Source organism: Dromaius novaehollandiae, chromosome Z (genome assembly GCF_036370855.1).
Source record: "Dromaius novaehollandiae isolate bDroNov1 chromosome Z, bDroNov1.hap1, whole genome shotgun sequence".
Lineage (NCBI taxonomy): Eukaryota > Metazoa > Chordata > Aves > Casuariiformes > Dromaiidae > Dromaius > Dromaius novaehollandiae.
This window is the reverse complement of record NC_088132.1, coordinates 15,147,094-15,171,384: the sequence shown is the minus strand read 5'-3', so window position 1 is coordinate 15,171,384 and position 24,291 is coordinate 15,147,094. Positions and strand designations below refer to the sequence as shown.

General features: G+C 42.9%; 1 protein-coding gene across 1 annotated transcript in view; it reads left to right on the top strand.

Moving 5' to 3' along the window:
• Positions 1 to 24,291, top strand: part of LOC135323562 (uncharacterized protein KIAA1958-like) — a 69,517-nt gene that overhangs the window by 26,220 nt on the left and 19,006 nt on the right. Inside the window, exon 2 of the mRNA XM_064502047.1 lies at positions 5,447 to 6,605. Coding sequence (XP_064358117.1) covers positions 5,471 to 6,605 — 1,135 coding nt within the window. The 5' untranslated portion in view covers positions 5,447 to 5,470. The remainder of the gene's footprint in view (positions 1 to 5,446; positions 6,606 to 24,291) is intronic.

Below are 24,291 nucleotides of genomic sequence, written 5' to 3'. Positions count from 1 at the left end.
AACATAGCCATGGATGTACTGTTCTCTTGCACAAAAAATCGGTAGAAGTTCCTGAAATGCTAATAAATAATGGCGGTAAAAGGATTTTGAACATGCGATCTTGTGATGCACACGCTCTTCTGTGTTAGTCTGTGCTAACTTTAATGTTGCTCTGGGGAGGAAATCTATTACTAACTCCCTGTGAGTCTGTGACAGGACAGGGTTTCAGTCAGGGTCTTGTCTTCTCTACAACCAAATGTAGTCCCTCCCCTCCCCAAGCTGTAGGTACACCAAAGGCATGTCCCACCACATGAAGGCTGCTGAAGGAACAGGAAGAAACTACCTCTGTGCCCCACCGCTAACCTGAGCTGCATTTTGGGTTCAGCCCCTTCACTGTCTTCTGATCTCTGCTGGCTCATTTTCAGGGGAGACATATTGCAGATTTTCCCTTTTTTCCTGAAGAGCCTGCCATGAGGTCCTAAGCCTCCCAAAACACCAGTGGGGACACCCTCATGCACACATAGGGGAAGGAGTTGAGGTAGCCAGGTCTTTCTTTGCTCCCAAATGGTGCTATTTTTTTCTCTGCGCAGGATGAAGGAAAGGGTTCATGGTGGCCGCAGTTACCAACTGCTGTTAGTCCTGGGACTGGCCTGGCATCATTGCTTCTTCTAGGGGTTATAACTTAGGGCCTGTTCCTGCTGCTGTGCATAAAATCAGGAAGTATTTTGCCTTGAAACTCGGTGAGTCAGGTCCCACATCAAAACGGAAGGGATGGGTGTTAAAGGTTCTTATTTTTCATTATCATTCACTGGCCACCAGTTAAAACTGTCAGGGCAAAAACTAGTTCTAGACAAAGAAAAGTATTCCTGTTGCAAAATCAAATGATATTCTAGTTTAAGTACTTACACACCTCAAGGAATGGTGTTGCAACCATAACGCTGTCTGGCACGGTATGTACTGTGCACACATTCGTCACTTCGATGGCATGTTGTAAATGAGGTTGTAAAAGCTGAACATGTCCAGCCATAAAATCTGATTCTTAATTTAGGGTCTAGATAACTGTAGTGAATTTCCAGAACCTAGAGATGCTTCACACTAGACTTAGATATTGCTAGGCTCTGAACTGCAGAAAAGCGCTATGGAAGATTGTCTTGGCCATCTTTAATGCAGTTAAAATACTGGTGCTGTTCACACTGAAGATATCGCATCTTTTTGCCATATACTGTATGAGTTCTGAGTACACATGTGAGCAGGGTTTTAAGCATGAATCATCTTACTGAGCCTTGCCAGTCTGAATGAAGGACTTATATAATCTTTAAAATGTGATTTGGGAAAGAACAGCAGACTGCCAGCCAGCAACAAACTGTCTAACTGAGCAGAAAAGCTCCCTCTTCTGGAAGCCAGTTCTTTTTGTCCTTGTGTGACAACTCAGTATAATTCTCTAGCCCCTTCCTTCTTCTATGAAGTTTTCAAAACAGATTTTCAGATCAAGATGTTTTGTTTTATTGAACGAGGAGAACCGGGGATTTTTCTGCGGTCTCCCTATAACTTTAGGATTACTTTGGTGCTTGTTGCTTCTATATCCCCAAATGGAAGGACTTCTGACCAGTCAGGCAGTCAGTGATGGATTTGCTATGTATCTATATCAGCTGCGTTTTCTCCAGGGTGAGTCTGCTTTGCAAAAGGGGCACTGTCAACTTTTGCTGCAATTTGTGAACCAAGCACACATACTGTCCAAACAATTGATATTTTTGGTTTTTCAGCCCTGCATAGACAACCTAGGCTCTAAGAGCTGACCTGTCCTCTTTTCCCTGTGGGGAAATCATTCTTCATCCAAACTGGGCTTTACTGTGTTCCCAAGATGCATCCCCAGCCATGTAATGATAGGGTAGCTCCATGCTTTTCTGTGGCTTTGCACCAATATAGCTGATGACTGTAGCCATGGTCAGCATCTCCCTCCTTTCCCCTGCTCATTTTCCAGATTGTCTTGTCTATTTTGTGTGGGTGTGGTATTGCCCCTTCCTTTTTTTGGTGTTTTTTCTGTAGTGGGGTGTGTTGTGTGTCCAGGTCTTTGCGTATATCAGTCAGCAGAAAAGCAGATGTCCTGGAGATTTTGACCCCATTTAGGACTGACAGTGTATCTTTAAAAGGTCTAAAATAAACAATCAAACAGAAATTTTAGACGTTTAAAAGCTATATCTTTAAAAAGGAAACACTATTCTGTACCTAGTAAGGTTCGCAAGGCTGGCACCTTACTGCATTCATTGTACTGCATAAAGGTACCAGTCTTGCAAGGAGTTTTGTATTGCAGATGATGTTGCGAGGTCTGGATCACTGCTGGTAGCAGTAGATAAACTTATCATGTGGGGAATAAAAGAAGCTGGCATTGTGATAGTTACTGTAGCCATTGTCTTCTGTGCATACACCCTGGCTTGAGCCACTGCAAATGACAAGAAGCAGCTTGAAACTTGGACAGTTTATACTCTGGTTTCCTAATGATGTAGTTTTTCCCTGTTGATCCATTATTCAGGACTTCCCTCCACAGTCATGTTTAGGCTCCTTGGCCAGTTTCAAAGACATTTGAAAAAGACCTAGAAGTTTGCATAAGATCTAGAAATTGCCCCGCTGGCTCCATTCCTGACCCTGCAAGGGAGACAGCATCTGGGTACCAGTGAAATCCCCACAGCAAGTCTCACCAAGGGAAAGGCAGGCAGTACTTCTCTGTTTTGTGCCTGGTTTCAGTTAGCACAGGCTGCCCCTTGTCCGGAGAGCTAGAGAGCGAGGGCTGGGGAAATGCAGACTGCAGAGCGATTGAAACTCAGACACCTCACCTCCACCAGTGCAGAACAAACTTGGTTATCTGCAGCTAGCTGATAGGTGACTTCAAAGAGGAACTGAGTAGGCAAGTAGTAACTGAGTTGATTTTAGGGAAATCATTCTCCAGACGCAGTTGGCCACAGTATAGTTGTGTTTTTGAGCCATAATACCATTGATTTTGTGTCTAAAAATGCTCATGCAGAGGATGACAGGACGGAATGAGATGTAATATTGGTGTGAATGCTGCGTTTCAGTTATGAAAACTGTATGAGATGAGAACAACGGGAACCCAAGTATTGCATGTCATGTTCACAAAGCATGGGAGGGGGAAGGTTAGGAGGAGACCTGCAGAGACAAGCAGAAATTCCCAATTTTACATAACTAGCTGAGAAAGTTAGTGGAGTTACTTCTCTGTCAACAGGTATAGACAAAAAGAGACGATCAGACATTGCGTATTGTCTGACAGCATTGGAGGTTCTTTGGTATGTCCTGATTTCTTTGATGGAACAAATTTCCTTAGGTCATGAATAATTTAAAACATATATTTACTAAATTAAAAATGTATTGAGATGTGATACCTTGTTTGAAAAAGAGACTCTGGCAAGTAACAGCTGGCAAGCTAGGGAACACAGATATTCTCAAAGGAATATAAATGTACAATTTATCTCTATTACTTTAGAAAAGCAGTCACTCAGAACATTTTCAGTCCAGCCTGTACCAAATAAACATGGAATTTTGAATGATGTGATCTTTTATATTAGTGACCTTTTCCAGCATTTCAAATTATCTTAATTTTTAAAAACAGGGCAACAGTGCAAAAGAAGGGAAACAGTCCAGTTTTGTATTGATAGTAGCTAAGACTCTGGGTGGTGGCTATATGCTGGGAACTATCTGTTCAAGTGCTGACTCTCTCCAGGGTCATCTTGTGCAAGCTGGTGCTTTATGGTTGATTTTGATAAATTTCAGCCACAGTCCTTGAGAATCTTTACACTAGGGGATAGTAATTTCCCATGTCACAGATGGACTCCTAAGAGGTCTAGTATCCCAGTAGCGGGATCTGTTTGGTGAGACAGTTTTGTGCAATCTGTCTTGATGTGCTCATTAGTCTAGGACTGTAGAGACATTTGACTAACTGTATATCATTTGGTCATGGTAAAAGAAGATTTTTATTGCAGTTATTAGATGTTAAAATGCCTGGAGAATAGGAAAATGGAGATTGACTACAGCTCAGAACTGTAAGTGTGTGGAATACAGAGCAAACATTATAAGCAAAATCAAAATAAAATAAATTTTTGCTAAGAGTAAGCAGTCTGTGAACAATTTTCTGCAGGAACAGATGATTTTGAGCAGATACTAGATGCCAACATGAATTTCCAAACTGGGCATTCCCACTGAAATCTTAATTCTTTATCTGGGCCCTGAGGGCACCAGCAGGCTCTAGTGAGGCCCCCCAGGGCCTCCCTCCACCCTGTCAAACCCCAGACCTCACCTCACGCCAATCAGGGCCATCAGTCCGTGCCCTGCAACAGAGCTCCAGCCCTGCCATGGCCCTGTCCCTGCCCAGCCACAGACCTGATGCTGCCCCACGGGTGACTAACCAGTCCAGGCCTCACCCCCAAGGCAGTGTGCGATGCCCAGGGCAGGGGCTGCCCTGCTGTCCCGAGCTGCCCTTCTCCCTCGTGGGGCAGTGGGAGGTGCCCTGCCACCATCAGGAGCCCCCCAGTCCCGGGGAGACACCAGCTCCCACAGTGCCCTGATGTCCTTCGAGCAGGATCTGGGTGGAACAAGCACAGAAGTACTCTATCCTTACGTTTATTTACCATCAGAAGCTTACTTTTGAAATTATGGAATTTTGATATCAGAGACCTGGGAAGATCACTCAGGGAAAAATATGATGAAAAACCAAAAATCTCTCAGAGTCCGTTAGAAAAGGTCATGTGGGTACAGTTTGAACTCTGCAGGTCCCTTAAGCTTCTGTTAAGCTTTTTGTACAGCTGATGAGTGTTAGCATTGCCTAGTGAAGAGTGAACTTGTTTGTTTTTCCCTTATATGGGAAAATAAAGTTTCAGGCCTTCATTTTAATGCCCTTGAAATTCTGTTGAAAAGGGGATATCTGAAACATTTGAAAAACATGCATAAATGAGGTAAAATGTCATAAAGGTCCATCAGGTGCAGGCGAATGTTTGACTTGGTGCTTGTAAAGCAAGTTTTGCGTTTTAGAAAACTTTTTATCTGAGATTTTACTTAATTTTCATCCGTTAAGTATAAAGACACATTCACCAGCTTCTCAGTTGCATTTGCATTTTGTTTGAGATTTAAGCTTCGACTTATACTGCCACAAACAGTGAAGCTGCTTGTTTAGAAAGCCATTTGATCGTGTTTTAGTTGTGCATTGCTTCACTTGGGAATGAAGGTAGATTTTATAGGCAGAGTGAGGAAAGAGTCTGCTCAAAAGCAAGCGCTGTACTGAGAAGCGTGCTTTGGAGCGCATGAGATGAGAGCAAGAGGGGTTTGGCTAACCTTATACATATGCTTTGCTTGCTGGCGCAACTGTGTTTGTGCTTAGGAGCGGGGTTTTGCTGTCTGCCTGTAGGCGAGCGGTGAGGATTATTAACTCTGACCTCGGCGGTGTCTCTGGTTGCCTTGGCAGGAGGGACCCTGCTGATCCGGGACCATGGAGGACTGCCTGCACACCTCCTCCGAAAACCTGTCGAAGCTGGTGAGCTGGGCCCACAGCCACGGCACCATCTGCAGCCTCATCCCCAACCTCAAGCACCTGCTCTCCGAGGGCGCCCACGGCAACCTGACGGCCATGTGGGGCTGCAGCGCCGGCCATGCCTACCACTGGCCCCTGGCGGCCACCTGCCGGGCCGGCTCCCAGGAGCGCGTCTGCTTCCAGGACAGCCGCAGCTTCAACTCGGACAGCCCCAGCATCATCGGGGTGCCCTCGGAGGCGCAGGCCAGCCCCCTGGAGCGCTACCCGGGGCGGCCGGGCAAGGCCAAGCTGGACTGCACCCGCACCCGCGACTCCTGCGACTTCTCCTACTGCAGCGAGCCCTCGGAGCTGGGCGAGCCTGTGGAGGAGTACGAGGACGAGGCCACCCTCTTCGACATGGTCTGCGAGTCCTCCGTCACCGACGAGGACAGCGACTTCGAGCCGCACCCGCACCGGGCCCCCACCGCCTCCCGCAAGCGGCTCGCCGCCAGCCTCTGCCCCGCCGCCCCGGCCCCAGCTGCCGACGAGGGCGGCGGAGAGGTGATCGTCAAGAAGATAAAGCAGGAGCTGCCGGAGGACTACTACATCGTGGCCAACGCCGAGCTGACTGGCGGCGTGGACGGGCCGGCCCTCTCGCTGACGCAGATGTCCAAGCCCAAGCCCCAGGCCCACGCCGGGGCCTCCTACTCGTGCTCGGCCAAGCCTGCACCGCTGGCAGCCCCGGCGCCGGGCGCCGACCTCGACCTGCAGGGCACCTCCGCCTCCTCCCCTGTCCTGCCCCGGCCGCCTGCCCAGAAGCCGGCCCGGGGGGCCGTGGCCTCCCCGGGGCGGGGGTCCGGCCCACAGGCACCGGTGAGCAGCTCCAACGCCACCGGGAAGCCCATCAGCATCCCCCTGTCGGCCCTGCAGCTGCCCGGGCAGGAGGAGCCCCCGGGCACCGAGGACGCCCCGCCGCCGGCCCCCAACCCAGCCCCGGGCTGCGAGGCGGCCTCCTCCCCGTCGGTGAGCGCCGAGCCCGAGGTCAGCTCCAGCCAGCAGCAGCCCCATGCCGCCCTCGCCGGCCCCGCCGAGGCGCCGGCGCCGGCCATGCCAGGTACGATGCCCGCGATGGCTCCCCGGGAGCTGCGAGGGAGCTCGGCCACCACGGTGGGGGCCGGCGCCAACCCGCTGCCTGAACCTGCAGCACCCCCTTCATGTGGGGCCGCAGGAGGAAACTGGCTCACGGATTAGTAGCTAGGGACCCTCCTTCCCCCCGCCCCCCCATTTTGGAGGAAGGTTTGGAAGACCTTAAGGGAAAGAGCGCTCGGTATGACTAAGTATTACCGTTGCCGTAAAGAGAGCTCTCTTCCAAGACAAACTCTGGGGTGGTGGGAGCCAATACGTGGGAGACCGTGCCACCTCCATACGCCACACGCGAGGGTTGCTGAGAAAACAGAGCCCAGTGGTGGTGTTCGTTTGGTAGGTCAGAAGGATTTAGTCTTAGCAACAGCAGCCCAGAGCAGTGAGGGCTGGGGCCGGGTGTTCGCTTTGCTTTACACTCTCAGAAGAGCGATGTTGGAAATGTAGAGGGCACGGGAAGAATATCTGGGGAGACGTTTGCACTGTTATAAATCTTTATTTTACAGTATCCCTGACCCTTAAATCAGAGCACCCTGGCGAGGCTGGAGAAAGACAACCATAACCTTAGCCCTGAAATTGAGGACACAAGCTTTAACTCAAGAAAAAGAGGATTTTTTCCTGTTCTTGGTCAAAATTCTCACATAAAGTTTCCATCATTTTTTTTCCTGTGTATGTGTTCTCCACCTCTGCTGCCAGAGCATTGAGAATTGGACACATTATCAAAGGGAGAATATCTTAAAACAGCATGTTTCTGTGGAATGATTATCTTGTGCCAGTCCTTCTTCAGGAAAACTCAGTGCTGGCCATAGGCTTTGTGGGTGGGGTGAGGGTGTGGAAGTCAGTTTCTTGAGTAGACTTGGCAGCTTTCTCTGGACCTAGCTGTGGATAGGGCTGGCTTTGCTCTTCCACGGTCAGCAGTGCCGTCCCAGGGAAGAGGCAAGGGCAGAAGGGCTCTCAGTGTGCTGCCTTGCCGGTGCAGCCTGGGAGCCTCAGGTCAGGCAGAGCAGAGCCAAATAGTGGAGGTAAATATTTTTGGCTATATGCAGTCCCTGTGTTAGCTACTGCAAACCCAGATGACCAGGACTTTAACAGCCTCGCTGACACTCCAGCCCTGGCACCCTGAAGCCTGGTCGGACATTGTTAAATCTAGTGAAGCTATTAATCAGGAAGAGCTTGCAGATCTTGTTGCCAGATAAAATACTGGGCATAATAAATAATTTTACTAGATAAAATTCCACAAAGCATTAGAAATTAGAAAAGATGGTCTTTGTCTTAGTTACAGCAAAGGCAAATTTTTCCTTGGGAGTCCCGCGTGGCAGCATCTTTGACAGGATACTTCACGGTAGACCTGTGGCATAACATCCCCCATGCAAATTCCCCTACAAAACTCCAGATAATTTAGAACTGATTCTGCTAGGCTGTATATGAGAGATATGGGATGCCAAATGTCAATCTGTATTGCCTGGAAAACACTGTGGTTCTTCAGTTTGTTGCATTTCATTGCTGTATATACTAGAGGTGGTTTCTGCTATCCTGTCCCTGTGACTTGCTCCATCTCAAACTTGCAAGCTGGGGCATGTGAATACAAACCTAGAACACAGAATTTGTCTGTGTGCATGTCTGTTACCTTTGAGAGTGTTTGGTTTTCAATAGACTCATTAAAAAACAACCCCCCTCCACATTGCTATTGCCAAGATTTAATATGAGTTAATTTATTTGCAAAGACCTGCAGCAGTCTTATCTTTCAGAGTGCTCTTCTCTGCTCTCAGAAGCCAAACCAGTTATTACTGCTCAGAGTTAAGCCTCTGAAGAGTGGACACAGTGGCACATTTTCACATTTATACAGTTTCCAGAGCAGGGCTGGCCTGCATCCAGTGACTCACCATGAGGGCAAAGTGAGTTTGCACCTGCCTGAAACTCACTGTGTAAACCAACCCCTAAAAACCTCCCAGCGATTCTTGCAAAGGTAGTAATATTATCACGGTGTACTGCCCAAATACCGGTTCAGTCAGTTACGCTCTCAATTCTTAAATTTCTTTTGTTGTTCTAAATAAGTGTTATGCATTTCCTCTTCTATCCCTAGAACAGTGTTGTAGCCAGCTGTTATATACTATTCCCAGAGGCAGTTGCATTTCAGCAAGGGTAAGATGATCGATATGCACCTAAAATTGGTACTTATGTCAGTAAAGTCTTTGATTTCAATAGAGCCAGCTCATTTGGGAAAGAAGTGTTGGCATTAATAAATATTTGAGCCCCAGAGAAGTTCCTGTTGGCAAGTGAATGTATTAAAATACATAGTTCTGCACAGTGGATTCTTGCAGGTCTGAGTAAAAACTCAAGTAGGTTGATTGTTGATGTAGAGTGATTTCACTAGGTTGTCTCTTTAGTTAACAAAAAGTGATTTACTGGGAGTGGTATGTGATATATAGAATTTGAGCAATATTGAACTAGAGGAGGAGGTTTATCTATCCTATATGAAAATGTTTCTGTTCTGAAGACACTGAAACAAGGGTGAATATAATTCTTATTTAAAAGAAGGCAGGAAATAATTTTTACAAGGGAGCTTTTTGTTAGTTTGTAGACTCAGTTGTAGTGCTTCATGCTTGACAAACAAACAAACAAAGTGGTTGAAAGTTAGCAGGGAATTTAAATTCTGCCTTGGCCCTACAAAGTGTTGCTTAACTCTAAAATAAGACACAAAGTTTTGCTCCTGGTTTTGCTCCTAGAATTGTTCATGTGTTTATGTGGTCTTCTTAGGACCAGGGCTTCAAGTGATGGAAGGGTATGATCAAACCAGCAAAGAACTATTACCTTGACTTCTAAGTTAAGTCACACATCCCTGCATATATTTGCCTGACACAGCTGGTAGTTATTGTGCATGGTAATTTGTTAGGTCATGAAAGTCTGAGTGAGCTCCTCCAAGAAATCAAAAATATTTATATATTTCAGCTTAGACTAATTTAAGCCACATTAAAGTTTTGAACTAGTTTCTCTTAGACTTTTTTTTATAAACTCTCTTTTATTAAAATGTGACAAATGAATGTCTAAGCAGGGACTTTGCAAAGGTATTTGCATTCCTTAAAAATGAAGTGGCGTCCCAATGAAGAATCAACAAGGTTAGACACTAATTTCCGTTGGTTTCAGGTCTCTATTTGAGGGTGGTGGAATATACTGAACTACTTTTTCTAAACTTCATATTTCAGCCCTAATAGGTTGACATTCATCTATAAATTTACAGATTGTTTTTTACGGCTTTTTTAGTGAAGACTTCAAGAATGTAAGTAGGTACTATTTAGTCCTTTTTTATTGTGGAATAAATGAGGGGACCTACATCTGCGAGGAGAGAGATTTTTGTAATCATGGAGAGCAGGTCATTTATGCATCTTTGCATGCCAAATAGCCTCTAATGTGTTTTCCTTTTGCTAGTACTTGGTCTGGGTTTTGTGCCCAAGAACCAAGGACAAGGTGGATCTCATCAGTGAAGACAGAAAGTGAGTAAGAAACATGAGGCTTTCGGCTGCAATAGTTGCAGCCTAGAGGAATCAGCGTCACTTGGAAGTTTGAATGGAAAAAGTCTTTAGCTGGGAGAAGGATGGAGCTTATTGCATAGGAAGACAAGTTTTGTTCCTCAGGGAAGAGGGGCTTACTGTCTAAGCAGAACTGCTGGGTGTTTATGAGGAACCTTCTTCCTGAAGACTGAGGGTGAAGACGTGTTTTAGGCTAACAAGACAGTGCAGCAGCGTATCTCTTTGGTCCAGCAGGTGCTTGTCTATCACTGTAAATACAGGAGCAAAGACTTCCATGAGGATATACTAAAAAGACTACAAATCCACATATACAAAATCTGCAGGACCAAAGAGTAATAGGTATGGGCACAAAACCAAAAAATTTTCTGATTGCTAAATGAGAGTAAAGATACGTTGGTTCTGTTAGAAAGCTGGCAAATCATGTTCTGCAGGTACCAGCACAGTGCCAGCATTGAAATCCGTAGCTGAACTTGCTGGGATGCTGAGTGATGTTTTACATGCTTACACAGAGTTTGGAAAGGAAACAGATTATCCTCCAACATCACTGCTTTCTCAGTTAGTGTGTTGCAGTGTGTCCCTCTGCCACAGTTACCAGACTGTGTCTGAGTGCTGAATGTGTGCAGTGAGGGATGGTGCTGTGGCCTGCGCCGGGGCCAGTGCTTAACCTTGCTGGCTCTGAAGGATTTCTGATGTCTCAGCTCTAAGTTCCTCCCCATTCTTTTATTTTCTTTTTGTTGTGTCAGGATCCCAGATCAGCATGTAACTTATCCTCGTATCTTCGTGAAAACCTAGTTTCGGTCCTGCGCTGTTGTCACCAGCAAGGTGCTGGCAGGAATTGCAGCCTTTCACAGTCGGTGTCTGAGGTGGACTGACTGTCTTGCTGCGTTCTCAGGGCTGATGTTACCGGTAGTTCCAGCTGTTCGTGTAACGTCAGCTTCCTCTCTCCTTCCCTCTGTCTGAGCCTGGTCATTATAAAGTGTGGTACACCTGGGGGTTGTTTTAGGTTGGTGTAGAGCATTTAAGTGGAATGTTTTTATGTATTTCTCTGCAATCAGAAGGACTAGGACCTCTTTTGCGCACGCTCTCTCTCTCTCTCTCTCTCTCGTGTAGGTATAAATCAAATGGGAGCTGAGATTCTCATGTGAACACAAGACTCGGGGATGTGGAGCTTTTAGATGAACATCAAAATGTTACAAAATGTAAGGGAGAAAAAAATCCCCCAAGCTTCATGAAGTGCCAATACATATAGGTTTAGCTTACACTCTTAAATCACTACTACACTGCAAGCAAAAAAGTGTGTCAGACAGGACATTGCAAAGAAGTGAAATAAAAAAAAATAAGGCCTTTTCTTAGATGTATATAAAGCACGAACCATACGTACGGAAGAGCTAAATTAATCCCTGTTGTAATTCTTCCAAGTCCAATGGAATTGTGCCAAGGATGAAAGTAACACAAGGCAAACAATCCTGTCAAAGAAAATTACAAAACTTTATTTAAGATCTCCAAGAACACTAAAATAATTGCTAATAGATCTCTGTATTTATAATTTACATACCAGGATTGATGACTTTTGGCTAGAGCAACTCCTGAAGCCTGCCTCCAGGGACTTTTGTTGCTGAATGTGGTCAAATGAACGATTAAACTGTTTTAGGACTGAGACAGCCTCTTAGTGCTGGAATAAAGAGTTTGGAGTCGACTGGTAAATCCTTAGGTCCCATAATTGATTTCTATTCTGGCCCCAGTAGCTGAACTAAAAAAATGGTAAGTGCTGAGCTATGTAATTACAAAATAACATAGCACTTTTTTATAAGTTGCAAGGGTCTGGCTTATTTAGAAGAAGAAAATTAGATCATTATAGTTTGAATCACCAGAAAAAGGAAGCTAGTGAGTTGTTTAACCACCTCCTGCACTGCCATTGCCTTCTGATCTTGCAGCATGGGTTTGCCCGGACACCCATACTTTTAATTATCTGTTTCCAAAAGTTATTAAATGATAAACTAATGTTTTTGATCCTTTATTCTAGAAGTTCTGCTTATGAGGCTGGTATTTGTTCATTTTACTGTATTTTAAGGAATTTATATTTAAATGCAGAACAGGATCATAAAAAGGACAAATCCAGATTGGCAAAGTGGTCATGTATTTGTTTTTATCATCTGGATCCCGAGCATGATAAGCAATTTTTAAATTTTCCCCTGAGTGGAGTTCCTTGCAGTACTCAGAGAAATCTACTGGCAGAAGTATTCCAGGGTATGTATACGTTTTGGAGGAGAGCATTCATGTGTGTTCACACTAAGTGTAGGTTGGTCTGGGAAAAGTTTGGGGATGGGTTTTGGATTGTATGCCTGCAATAAAAGATGCACAGGCCTAGAAGTCCAGTGCAACACGTGGAATAAAGGTAGTTTCCATGCAGTCTGTGGAGGTTCCTCACCTCTGGCTAGAAGGGAGTTGTATCTGTGCACCTTGGAAAGATCTGCTATAACCAGGATCGAGCAGTTTTTAAGGATTAAATCTGTAAAACACTTTCAGTTCAGCTCCAAAACAGTTGGAAATATTCTCTGAGGTTCTGAACAAGAAGAACCATGTCACAGAGAATTATTGACACTTCTTTTAAATAAATATTTTTGGTTTATAATACTGTAGAACATACATTGTTAAGCAAGATGGTGTGTCATAACAGAAGAGAAAGTGGCCATTTCAGTAAGCTGTTGTGTTCTAGAGCATCACCGCTGCATTCAAACTCAGAAACTTCCCCTCCTCCCCATTGTCCCACATAAAAGGCAGAACAGCAAAAGATGTGAAGCAGAAGTGAGAAGACAACCATTTCTAGAAGACCACTGTAAACTAAATTCTGTGCTGTCCCTTTTGCTAAAGGGTTTCTTAAACAAACTTTAGTCTGTGTAAAATGCCGTGTTTTATGGAACTGATACATAAAGGAAGAAAATAAGGCCTCTGTTGATTCCAGCTGTCCTGAAAACATAAGAAGACAGCAAAGGAAATTTGAGAAGTCTGTACTAGGCACCTGTTTGTCTTGGGGAAATAGAAGATCATTGAACATGATGTTTTTGATCAGAGATCTGTTTTCTTTGTGTGGCCTTTGCAACTGTCCTGTTTAAGTTTGAAGCTATTTTCATCCTATGACTTATGGATCATAAGGAAGAAAAGAGAGGGGCGATCAGGTTGGGCTCTGCAGAGAAGATACAATGCAGCAGCCACTGGCAGACACTAACGCTGGAGGGGCTCAGACATGCACTTTTTCACTTTTGATGAGTCTGTCTGTGCTGAGACAGAAAGGGAATACAGGACCTGTCCTTTGAGGTCAGGATGCTCTCTGGGAGTGTCTTTGCATTTTGGATGAGGCCAATAGTAAGTATAGCAACTGAAGAAATATTTCGTGTATGTATGCAAGGTTTAAGGTTTTAATAGGAGCAGTAAATGTTGGGGCAAACTATTTTCACCTGTCTCCATGATGGGAGCATGCCATTTTTGCATAACCTCTTCTGCAAAGCTAGCACACATGACCTTTCGGTTCTCACATTTTCTTTATAGATTAATTATTTCCCTCTTAGTCCATTTGTTCTATGCTGCTGTCCACTTTCTGTGCTTGCAATGCAGCTAGAGTCTCCCTTAACATGAAACAGATCAGTAAAAATTTCTGAGTGTATTTTCTGTCCATCTAAGCAAGGTAATGATTCTGAACACAGAAATTCTTGTTTGAATTTTTCCAGTGCTTACGAAAGAAAACAGAAGCATGGTGACAGATATTCTATCATGACTGGCACAGCACAGAGCAGTGCTTGCCTAAAAATCCTGATCCTGGAAGCACTGAAATATGCTTAAACCTCATTTTTTTTCATTAAAAGATGCTTAAGTGTAGCATATATTTAGGCTAGTTGCTGAAGGTGTTGAACCAGACTGTTAAATTGGAGCCTCAAGAGCAAAACCAAGAAGCCTTTTTTCCTTAATGATTCTTTCCTGTTGGAACACTTCACAAAAGCTTCTACTGCGGCTGGTTATTCTGCCTAGCTTGAAAGGGGCCAGTGATCTCTATGGCAAATACAGGCAGAGCTATATTTTCCTCTCCCAAATGAAACAGTCAGCACTTGTCTGGAGCCAAGTGAGGGTGCCCTGCGAAGAAGCCAGCTGCCGCTAATCACACAAATATTGTGTAGATGCAGCAGTTCCCAGGCCCAGGATCCCACTGAATCCTGCCCCTGGTAGGAGCCAGGAATGGGGAACTGCCTCTTCCCACAAGCATGTCCTGTAAAAAATGGTGCTGCTTGTGCTGCAGACGTTGTTGAGTTTGTCTTTGGCATCTCTGCTCATCCTCATGCTCATACCGAAGTATCTACAGCTCCTTGCTACTGTGGGAAAGAAATGGGCATTTCAAGAGCATGCAAGCTCTATATTCAGGTCAGCAAGGACCAAGGAACCTACCAGAGAAATAAGAATCAGACATTTCAAAAGATTAAAGCCGATCAGAAAATTGAGCAGTGAGTTACAAACCCCAGAAAGGAGCAGTCCAGGCTAAAAACCTGACATCTTTCTGTTTTTTTCTGTGTGTAGACTGAGAGGGCTTAGGCAACTGTATAGACACTTGGCATTATATGTAGGTATTACACCATGAAGTTATGAACTGTACAGGCTGAACCAACACCCTTGCCCTCCTCTCACTGCCTTCCATTGATGGCTCATTCCTTTTATAAAACCACAAAGTGGCCTCTTCAAGTGAGTCTACAGCATCTTCCCAGGTGTGTTAGTTACACAGCCTTTAGGCAGCCACTTCCTTTTGTTGTTTTTAGGGATTATTTCTCAGTGCATAGTCATAGCAGAGTGCATTTTTGGTGTGAAATGGTTGGTTGTTAGTGCTCCCTTCCCAAAATGGAATTTGGCATTTATTTAAAATAGCAGGTCCAAATGAGTAATTTCAGGATACAGACTAATGCCATGCAGTAAGTGCTCTGTTAGGAAAGGACAGTCTCCCCTGCAAGGCCGACACTTTTTTTGAAGTCAGAGATGTTGTTGCACAACCAAATTCATCTCAGAGCTATGTAGCTGTTACAGGTGCATAGGATGCAATTATACCAAATTTCCCTAATATTACATAGAATTTCCATAACACAAGACATTAGCTTTGAAAATTTATCTTTAAACATTTGAAGTGTTTTTTTAGTGAGCGTCTCCAAAACTTAATGTCTGAGAGGCCCCTAAGAAAAAAGACAAATGATGTTTTGTTGTTTTCTTTTCATCTGTTTTTTGGCAGCTATACACAGTTGGTTCAAATGCAGTATATAAAATGACTGTGACACCTTCCATAAATTAATGCAATTTTCCAATGAGGCAGTTCTAGCATATTTCTTGGCCTACATACAGAAATTAGCATCTCAATACCCATTAGCTTTATTACTTTTTGTTAGAAGGTAATGAATTTTAAACTTGTTATTTGATGAATGTATATGTATCTAATTTTCTGCAATGGGGCACAAGTTCACTTAAAAATACTTTTGTGCCATCTCTCTTTGTTTAGAAGCGGGATTACCAATATTGGTCCCAGTATTTCCATACAAGCTGCACAGAGGACCATTTATGTTTAATATGAGTATCATTAACATATAACTGTAGGGAATCAAACTGAATAATAGAGGCTGTACATGCAAAGTGCTGTCCTAGGTCTGCACTTTTTATGTGGGTTCAGTCTAGTTTACGCTGATGATATTTCCAAACCTTGGAATAGCACAGGGCTGGTAGAGCACAAGATGTGGTTTAAGCTGCCATGCCCGATACGCACCATCACATGCATTTTTGGAAACTTGGCACTAACTCTTTCCAACTCTTTAGTGAAGGAACAGTACTCTACACCCATGTGGCAAATCTTGTTCCTCTTGGAATTGTGGTAGTATTGTCAGTGACTTCTTGATGCTATGATTTGCTCATTTGATGCATAAACTGAATTGGTCATCATTATCCTAGATCAAAGCCCTGTTTAAATAGGTTAAACGTATTCCAGGTGTTCTTTTGTCTGAAGATGCTTTCCTGAATCTGGGTGTAATGCCTTTGATCTTCCTAACTTATTGGAGTGCACGAGTAGATGGCTGCAGGATCAGGGGCTGAAGCAGTGTACTTTGGATGAGAACAAAAGCACCTTCAGAATACCTTGCAAAAGCAGTTTGGTTGACCATCTACTCAGTCCTCTTAATGATTTTAAGTTCTCAGCCCTCAGTACTTTTAATGATTTTATAGGGACATTTTTAGTAAGTACATTAGTGCAATTTTTCCCTGCAAAATATGCCATGAACCTATTGAAATGTATTCACTTTATACTGCAATAACAGGGTTGTATTCACTTTCATGGAAAAACATATGGTGAATAATAAAGCACAGACATAATGACTGCTGAGAACGGAACTTAAACCCCTTGGTAACACATCACCCAAAGCAGAGCCATTCTGTCTTCTGGGAGCAGAAAAGCGGGATTTCCAGAGGGCCACTTTCCTTCAAGCAGTCTTTGCAAGATGTTGAAGAGCAAAGGCTGAGGTTCCAATCTGTTCAAAAATATTTGACTTTCAGGCTGAGAACCCAACTCCTCTTGCAGAAACCCTCTCACAACCGCTGTAAATTAAACTTGAGGTGGCTTGAGGCAGTGACTACAGATTATGGCCCCTGCTGGCTCCTGCCTCTTTACTGGTTACCTAGCAGTGATTTTGGGGGTAGTGAGCAGTTACTCTGTTTGCTTGTCCCTAAAATTGGTTCTGTTGGTAGGTACTGCCTTTGGCAGACAGTGCCCTGGACTGTAAAGGGTTTATCTTACATGCTTAATTATACATAGGCCATTAAGTGCATGGGCTACATTTTTCATCTGACATATACCTATGACTCCCATTAACATTAATTACAGTAAGTGCACACACACTGAGAGAAATGCTGTACATGAATCTGTTGATTACACTCAGAGTATGTTTAGACTGGCAGTGAGATTGTGTTCTGTTGCTGCTTTTCATTAACTAGGTCTGCATGATGAAAACATCACTTGAAACCATAGAACCATGGAGTAACACTTAATCACTGAGTTGCTAATTTGCACTTGGAAAAAAAAAGAAAAAAGCTGGCCTTCTGTTTTGTTCAGAGAAGGAAAAATTCATTTCTGAGCTGTTCTGAACCAGGTCACATCACTCCAGTGCAAAATCTGAATGGGCTGTATTGCTGAACATTTCAAGTAGGACATAACCGTACCCAAAGATCCAGCCTGTGACAGGTATGGAAGGACTTTGCATCTCTGTGATTTCTGAATAGTGTGCTTCATTCTGCTGTTGACTTGCACCCCTCCCATACTTACATATATTTGCCTAATTGATGCCGTAATGGCTGGTAAGGATGATATATGAATGAACCACAGAAGCATGGATATTTTTTCATGCAGATTAATTTCATTCTATCTACAACTTGGAGCACTCTTCCTCTGAATGTGGTAGGCTCTGTCCTTCAGACAGGTGGGTGTGCCAGGTTATGGGATTTTTTTCTGTCATTTGTTCTCAAGAAATGTAAAAAAACATGTGGTACTCATCCTGCTAATTGTTTGGGGCTTGCCCTCTGTTCTGACTACACCTCCAAAAAAACAAATTAAGAGACAGGAAAAATATTCTTTATTATTCCTGTATGCGTTGCTTTTTGCTCATTGATTTCCATTTCTTTTTTCTCTCTATAGAAAGAGACAAATTTGTCTCTCTTTCCTCTCTCCTGATTTCAGATAGCCCTCAGAAACCTTACAGTTTGACAAATAACCTGTCCCATTTAACATTCACTTGCAAAGTTGTTAAATACATCTAATTATATATTGTGCTAGTACCTAACAAAATAGTCATAAATTTATAAATCTATAATTACATCCGTAAAACTTTTGCCTGTGTCACCTCTTGCAAGTATTATGTGATGTCATTTTTAGTATGCATTCATTCAGTAGCAGGGGAACTGATTGCTCATATAATATCCAGTAGAACAAATTATTTTTTATGGAAATAACAATACAAACCAGGCAGGAAAAATTTGACAATATAATAGTAGGAGAGAGATAATAGCAATATTTCGAGCAGTAGATAGGTGTGTGCTCTCTGTGTGCATAGCTAGAAAAAGTTTGGAAGTCCTCAATCTATTCCAAGAGATTTTATTCAAATAGAGCTGCAAAATGCGAAGTAAAAGAGCTAAGTATCTGTTCTATTAGGTTATAATAGAGTAAGTTTAAGCACATATTCAAGGACAAAAAACACAAGTTGTTCCATGAGGAGCAGACGAATGAAGTCTGATTTATGACAAATACATGCTCCTTATCTCTTAATCTCCTCTCAGTGCAGAATTTCTAGCTGTTCCCATGTCTTCTGGGACTCCTTGCACTGGCAAACGCGTGGATGCATGGTGGCTAGTCTGGAGCAAAGCGTGCGCACTTTGGCCATCAAGGCTGTGCGTGCAGCTGCCAAGCAGAGGAACTAATGCCTGAGGTCCATGGTCTTTCCTTCAGCTGGGATATATTCACATTTCTGTTCTTTGCCAGCTGATTATCCTCCATCAAGCTTGCAGGAACTTTATGTTTTTGAACTTCTACCCCTTCCAAATACAAAGAGAGTTGTATTTGCAAAGGTTTAAGTGAAGTTTAAATGCCTTGGGGGTTTTTTGGATTGTGTGGAGAGGCGTAGACTGTCAGCATAGGCTTGAGACAGAAAAGCAGGCTGAAAAATGCACCTTAGAAACTGTTTTACTTTTAAGTATAACACTTGACTCTTTCTTGAAAATCTTGTAAAAAGCTGGTCCTTAAATTTTGTCCTCTGACCAAGTGAAGATGAAGGAAATATGTGCATTAAAAATGCGCATTGAAACTAGTTAGGCAATGTTTTAAGTGGTGAGCTCTTTATAGAGTTCGTGTCCTGCATAGCTTGCTTCACTCATACTGGAGAATATGTAGCGCTGGCAGAACTGTCAGAAACTACAGAAACTACAGAAAGGCAAAGTGTTCAAGCTGGGCAAAATCGCCAACCAGAATTTCAGAAGTAAAGTTGCAAGCCCTGTAATAAGGCAGTTTGAGTTCTGTTGCTTCTTGAAATCCAAGGTGGTGGTGGGAGAAAAAGCATTGAAGTGCATTTCTTCAGGAAGCATGTGTGGTGTCCTGTGCTATCAAGAGTCAGCGGCAATAGCTGCCTACACGTTACACCTGCAGTAGGTAGTTCAGAGGGAACAGAAAAGGGTACCTTTTGATTCATTACCAATGGCAGTGTAAGAAAATAGAGGGAGAAGTGTCTGGAGTCTCTAATAAGCAATATATCAGCCAAGTACTGTCAGCCTTTGTAGAAAGCTCCACAGCATGATTTATCACATTAATTACAGTCATGAGGGCCTCGTGTTCCTAAGCCTGAAACTGCAGTCACATTCTAAACTTGATTTAAGAATACACTTTGGCCAAGACTAAAATGCAGCCTATTATGATTAATGTAATAAAATATTTATTACATACTCTTTTTCTTTTTTCTGTTTCTCTGCTTGGTGCCCCAGTTATGCTGCTTCATCCCAAAACAGTGATACACAACTAGATTTCAGACGTTGAGGATCCTCATCTGTTTTTTATCTTTCTCTTTAGTGTTGTTCTTATTTTTACATCCTTTTGTTTCCCATCTCCCCTCTTTGTCTTTATTCCCCACCCATATTTTCCCAACTTTACTTCTCAGTTGCTGTCCGGAGTGAGTCACAAGCAGGCAAACTCTGTAGTCTCACTCATTCCTTTGGGACCTTTTGCATTGCTTTCTCCACTGTGCTTATTAACATTAGCTGTCTAAGCTCCCAAGTACAGTGAGTTTGAAACTACTGGAAGGCCATAGTCAAGAACATGATAAACTCTGGTGACACAGGGTGATGTATAAAGAGAAGACTAACCTGTAAAGGGATATATATTTGGGTCCTGTTTCCCATTCACCTTCCACAGGGTTTGCAACTGCCCACAGGTGCTAGGGAGTGATACGGCATATTATTCAGCTGGTTTGGTGCACAGCAATACAGGGGCTCAGGGGAAGTGTCTTCAGTAATTATGACTTTACTTGGTGTAAACGTGTTGTTATAATGATTGTACAAACCGGCCTGGAGATAGGATTCTTTTTTCATGTTACTTCTGGTACAAAAACTAATCTTAGAAAGAAACTATTTGCACCAAAGATTTCCCAGTGTAAGCAGCCACTTACATTGCTGTTGTACAGGATCTGTAATGTGCAGAAACACCTCAACTTAGACATTGCAGTAGCACAAAATTCCACTGGGCCAAATTTTCTAAAATGCCATATAAATTGGTGCCTGTGGTTTTATGCTAGTAAAGCTGCTCTTTAGATTGTTAGCTGAGCAATTCACATTCGCAAGATCTATTTACACATGTAAATCTGGCTTTCTGAGTATGAACATTTAAAGGTGAAAACCTTATGGAACATGTAGCCTCTGTTTTTTCTTATAGAAATGGGGGTTTTGCCATGAAAATTTGTATTTTTCCATAGCTCCTGATTAATTTTTAAATAATGAATTCAGTTCAACAAAGGAGGAGCTTCTCTGAGGATCATTTTTTCTCTTCTCATTTCGAATTCCTGCTTCTTGTTTTTCTGTTAGCTAATTTTGAGTCTAGTCATCTTACACACATGCATGCTACTCAGTCATGCCCCTCTTCTGCCATATAAACATGTAATGGCTTAAATCCAGTTGATTTCTACATTTTACAAGCATGTGCAGGGACCCCAATCCCAGAAGCATTTACTATATGCTTTGTTGAACTCATTTGAGAGAAAAACAGGCATTCTGTTGAGAATCTGCGTGCAACACTTTTTCTGGACTGATACCAAGAAAGCCAAGTCGTCTGGAAAATGAATGCTTCACTTCTACAGTGCATCATCCAGCTTCCAGATCTCAGAGTAAATTAGACATACTCCTTTAATTGCCTCTGCCACTGATCATACAGTAAATAACATGCTTTGATATAGGGAACATTTCACTGTGGTTCTTAAAAAATGGTTAGAAAGGAAATATATTTTCCACAGTTAAATATTTAACATGAAGAAAAATTTGTGACAAAAAATGGCTTGCATTTAGCTTTAAATTGAAATTAGTACTTTGAACTTTCTCTGTAAAGTTAGCCATGAACTGCAGTTTTGCTTGGAAACTATTAAAGGGTGGTACTGCTGAATACAGACATACATGCTCAGTATAAAGCATACTGCATATTATTCAGCTGTTATATATTTATATTTGCTTCATAGTGTTGATAGCATTTTGCCACTTACCACTTCCAGCAGCACTCAGATTTCACTAGTCTGCCTGAAGTTTTTAACTTGTGCTGTGAAAGAGGAGGAATTATATGTTAGAAATGAAGATGTTTGAAGAAAGTGTGGTCAGTTATTTTGAAAGGAAGGGGGTTTCACATTTTTGGAAAAGTTTTCTAATGTTTTTAGGTTTGTGGTCTAGAAAACTCCAAGCATGGTTTATATATCCTGCGCATCTACAAAGAATTGGTTTCTTGGATCTTGGTCAATTATTTAAGAGTCCAAGTAATTTTTTTAAAAAGCAGGTAATAGCTGAAAGGTAAGTAACAGAGGGGTCAGATAGGACCCATAAACCTGGAGCTGGATCCAGTCCAGGTAATTAACTTGGACCTGGGCCGCTACAGCGGCAGGCAGGCTCTAGTCCAGCTCTGAACCATGGGTACGTGTTGCCTGGACATCACTTCAGTACCGGACTTGCAGATCTACTTCTGTCACTCTCCCTACTGGGCCGTGGGGAGCAGCTGTAGTTTCCTGCTGTGGAAGCAGTGCATGGTGTTGGGCAGTCCTGGCAGAGCTGGAGTTACATATTTGTTCTTGCTAAATGGAAGTTGGGAAATTAAGTGGATCTTGGTAAACAGGAACTACTGCATAGCCCCACTGTTGTGATGCAGAGGAAACGCATCCCATTTTATGTGGTCAGCAAGTCACACCAGTGCATTATAGAGCAGCTTCACATTCAAAAGAAAGTAGGAAGCCAGATATAATCTCGTATCCCAGAAATATCACTTTAAGTCTTCCATGGCTGAAGTGAAATATGAGGTAAAATAAGCATGCAACACTTTCTCTTTTCCACTAGCCCTGCCAAAACCTAAACCAGACATCTAGATGTTTTGAAGTGAAGATCACATTTAGAACACATTAAGACATTTTAGATTTTGAAGGTTTGTTTCCAAAACCTTTGGTTTGAAACAGCTGAAAAGATACTACGTTACAGTCAGATGGGAAAGGCAGGAAGCCTTAATTGAAGGCCCTGGAGCACTGCTGATTTATACCCTTCATTAATCATTGTTAGTATCTTCTGCGTAAAAGACTGATCCAGTCAACAGGAGAACTGAAGTCCTTAATGCCTTGTAGATCCTAGCTCCAAATTATCTAGCATTTGAGAATGATGTAGTGCCCCCATTAAAATTCATGGGAATCTTACCGTTGACTCTGCCTACAGCCCAGTTGCTTGTGTCAAGAAAGCAGGAAAAAATGAGAACAAACTGAAAAGCAGCACTAGGGTCTGAGTGAGCATCCATTTATCAGGACATTCTGTACCTTGCAAATATGTACAGATGACTAAGGTTTATTTTAGTGACCCTTATTTCTCATTTCAGGTTATAAATATTGCCATGCTCATTTACTTGTTATCTGCATTCTCTTTCCTGTGTGGAAATCCAAATGCTTCTTAATTTTAGAATCATAAAACTTTTCACTAATAATTTTGCTGGAGGATGTTAATTGAATAGAAGCATAATTTGTTTTGTCCAGAAAATGCAACATCTTTTACAAAAGGACTACAAATTTTTCATGCTAATGTCAACATGTGCACAAGATGTTAAACTATATAGACTTTGATTTCGGTGTGGTGGAAAAGGAACTATTAATTGTTACACAGAATTTTGTAGCAATGGCACATGTGTAGAGTAGAAATTCAAGAAAAAATATAGGAGCAGTTTCTTTTACTTTAGTAATCCTTTAAGAAGATAATCTTTTGATCCCACAGAGCTCAGAAACTGTTAGATGTCAAACCTGATAAAAGTCTCCAGGCAATCACAGGACTTTTTCCCCTCTTCTGACAGTGACTCACCAAGCCTAAAGTTAAATAAATTTCATATGCAGCAGCACATGAACTGCAGTTTGTTTGGCCTTAAGAATTTGTAAAGAAATTATTATTGCTAGATATGAAATAATTGCATTAAAATATATATATTTTTCATTTAAGCCCTTCACTACTGTGGCATGTGGGATTTGTCCCAAGAAATTCGGTCCTTACCAGGTAGAAAATATGCCAGAAATATTCCTGAAGTGCTTCGCTCTTCCTGAGTAAAGGCTCTGTTAATCTCAGAGTGGCTCTGTGAAGACTCAGACATACTTGTGCCAGGGAGACCTCTTACTCTTACCCTTACCCTTTCTTTTCAATGATAAGAAGGGAGAATGAATTTCACATGGTCATTTCTGTGACAGAGCAAAAAGCCAGCTGACAGTCTTCTGAATTTTTGCATGCAGAAAAACCACTGATATTCTGGGGCTGGCTTTGCCTGTGTGCTGGCAATGAGCAAACACATGCACGTCGTGGTACAACAACGGTATGTAGCCACATCTGGCAGGTGAGCCGTACACTGCTCTGCGGGTGTGCGTTTACCAGATCGTCCCCCAGCCTTTCCCCAGTGGGTGAGCTGGTGTGTGCAGCGCTCGTGCACAGCAGGGCAGCTGCTGCCCACCACGGTATGGTGCTGACTTGAGAACTTCATTTGTCAACAGCAACCTTCTTGCTTCGGAGGGGACAGAAGGAAGGAGATGCAGGAGCAGGCTGTGGGTTACATTCATCGTGTTGGTGCATACAGCTATGGCCCATAGGTTGGACACCACTGCTTTTCAATAATTGCAGTGTTTGGAGCTAACCTGCAAAGTGCTACTGCTGGGACCACCAGCACTTAGCTCCAGCTACAAAATATGTGACATCTTGTGTGTGGTTGATGTGGTTTTTCTCACTCAAATGCAAACATTCTGGGGGCAGCAAGTTTGCCACGGAAACATTTTTCTAATCAGGCCAAAAATCAGGCAGAGAAGACTTTGGTGATATGATTAGCACAAAAAC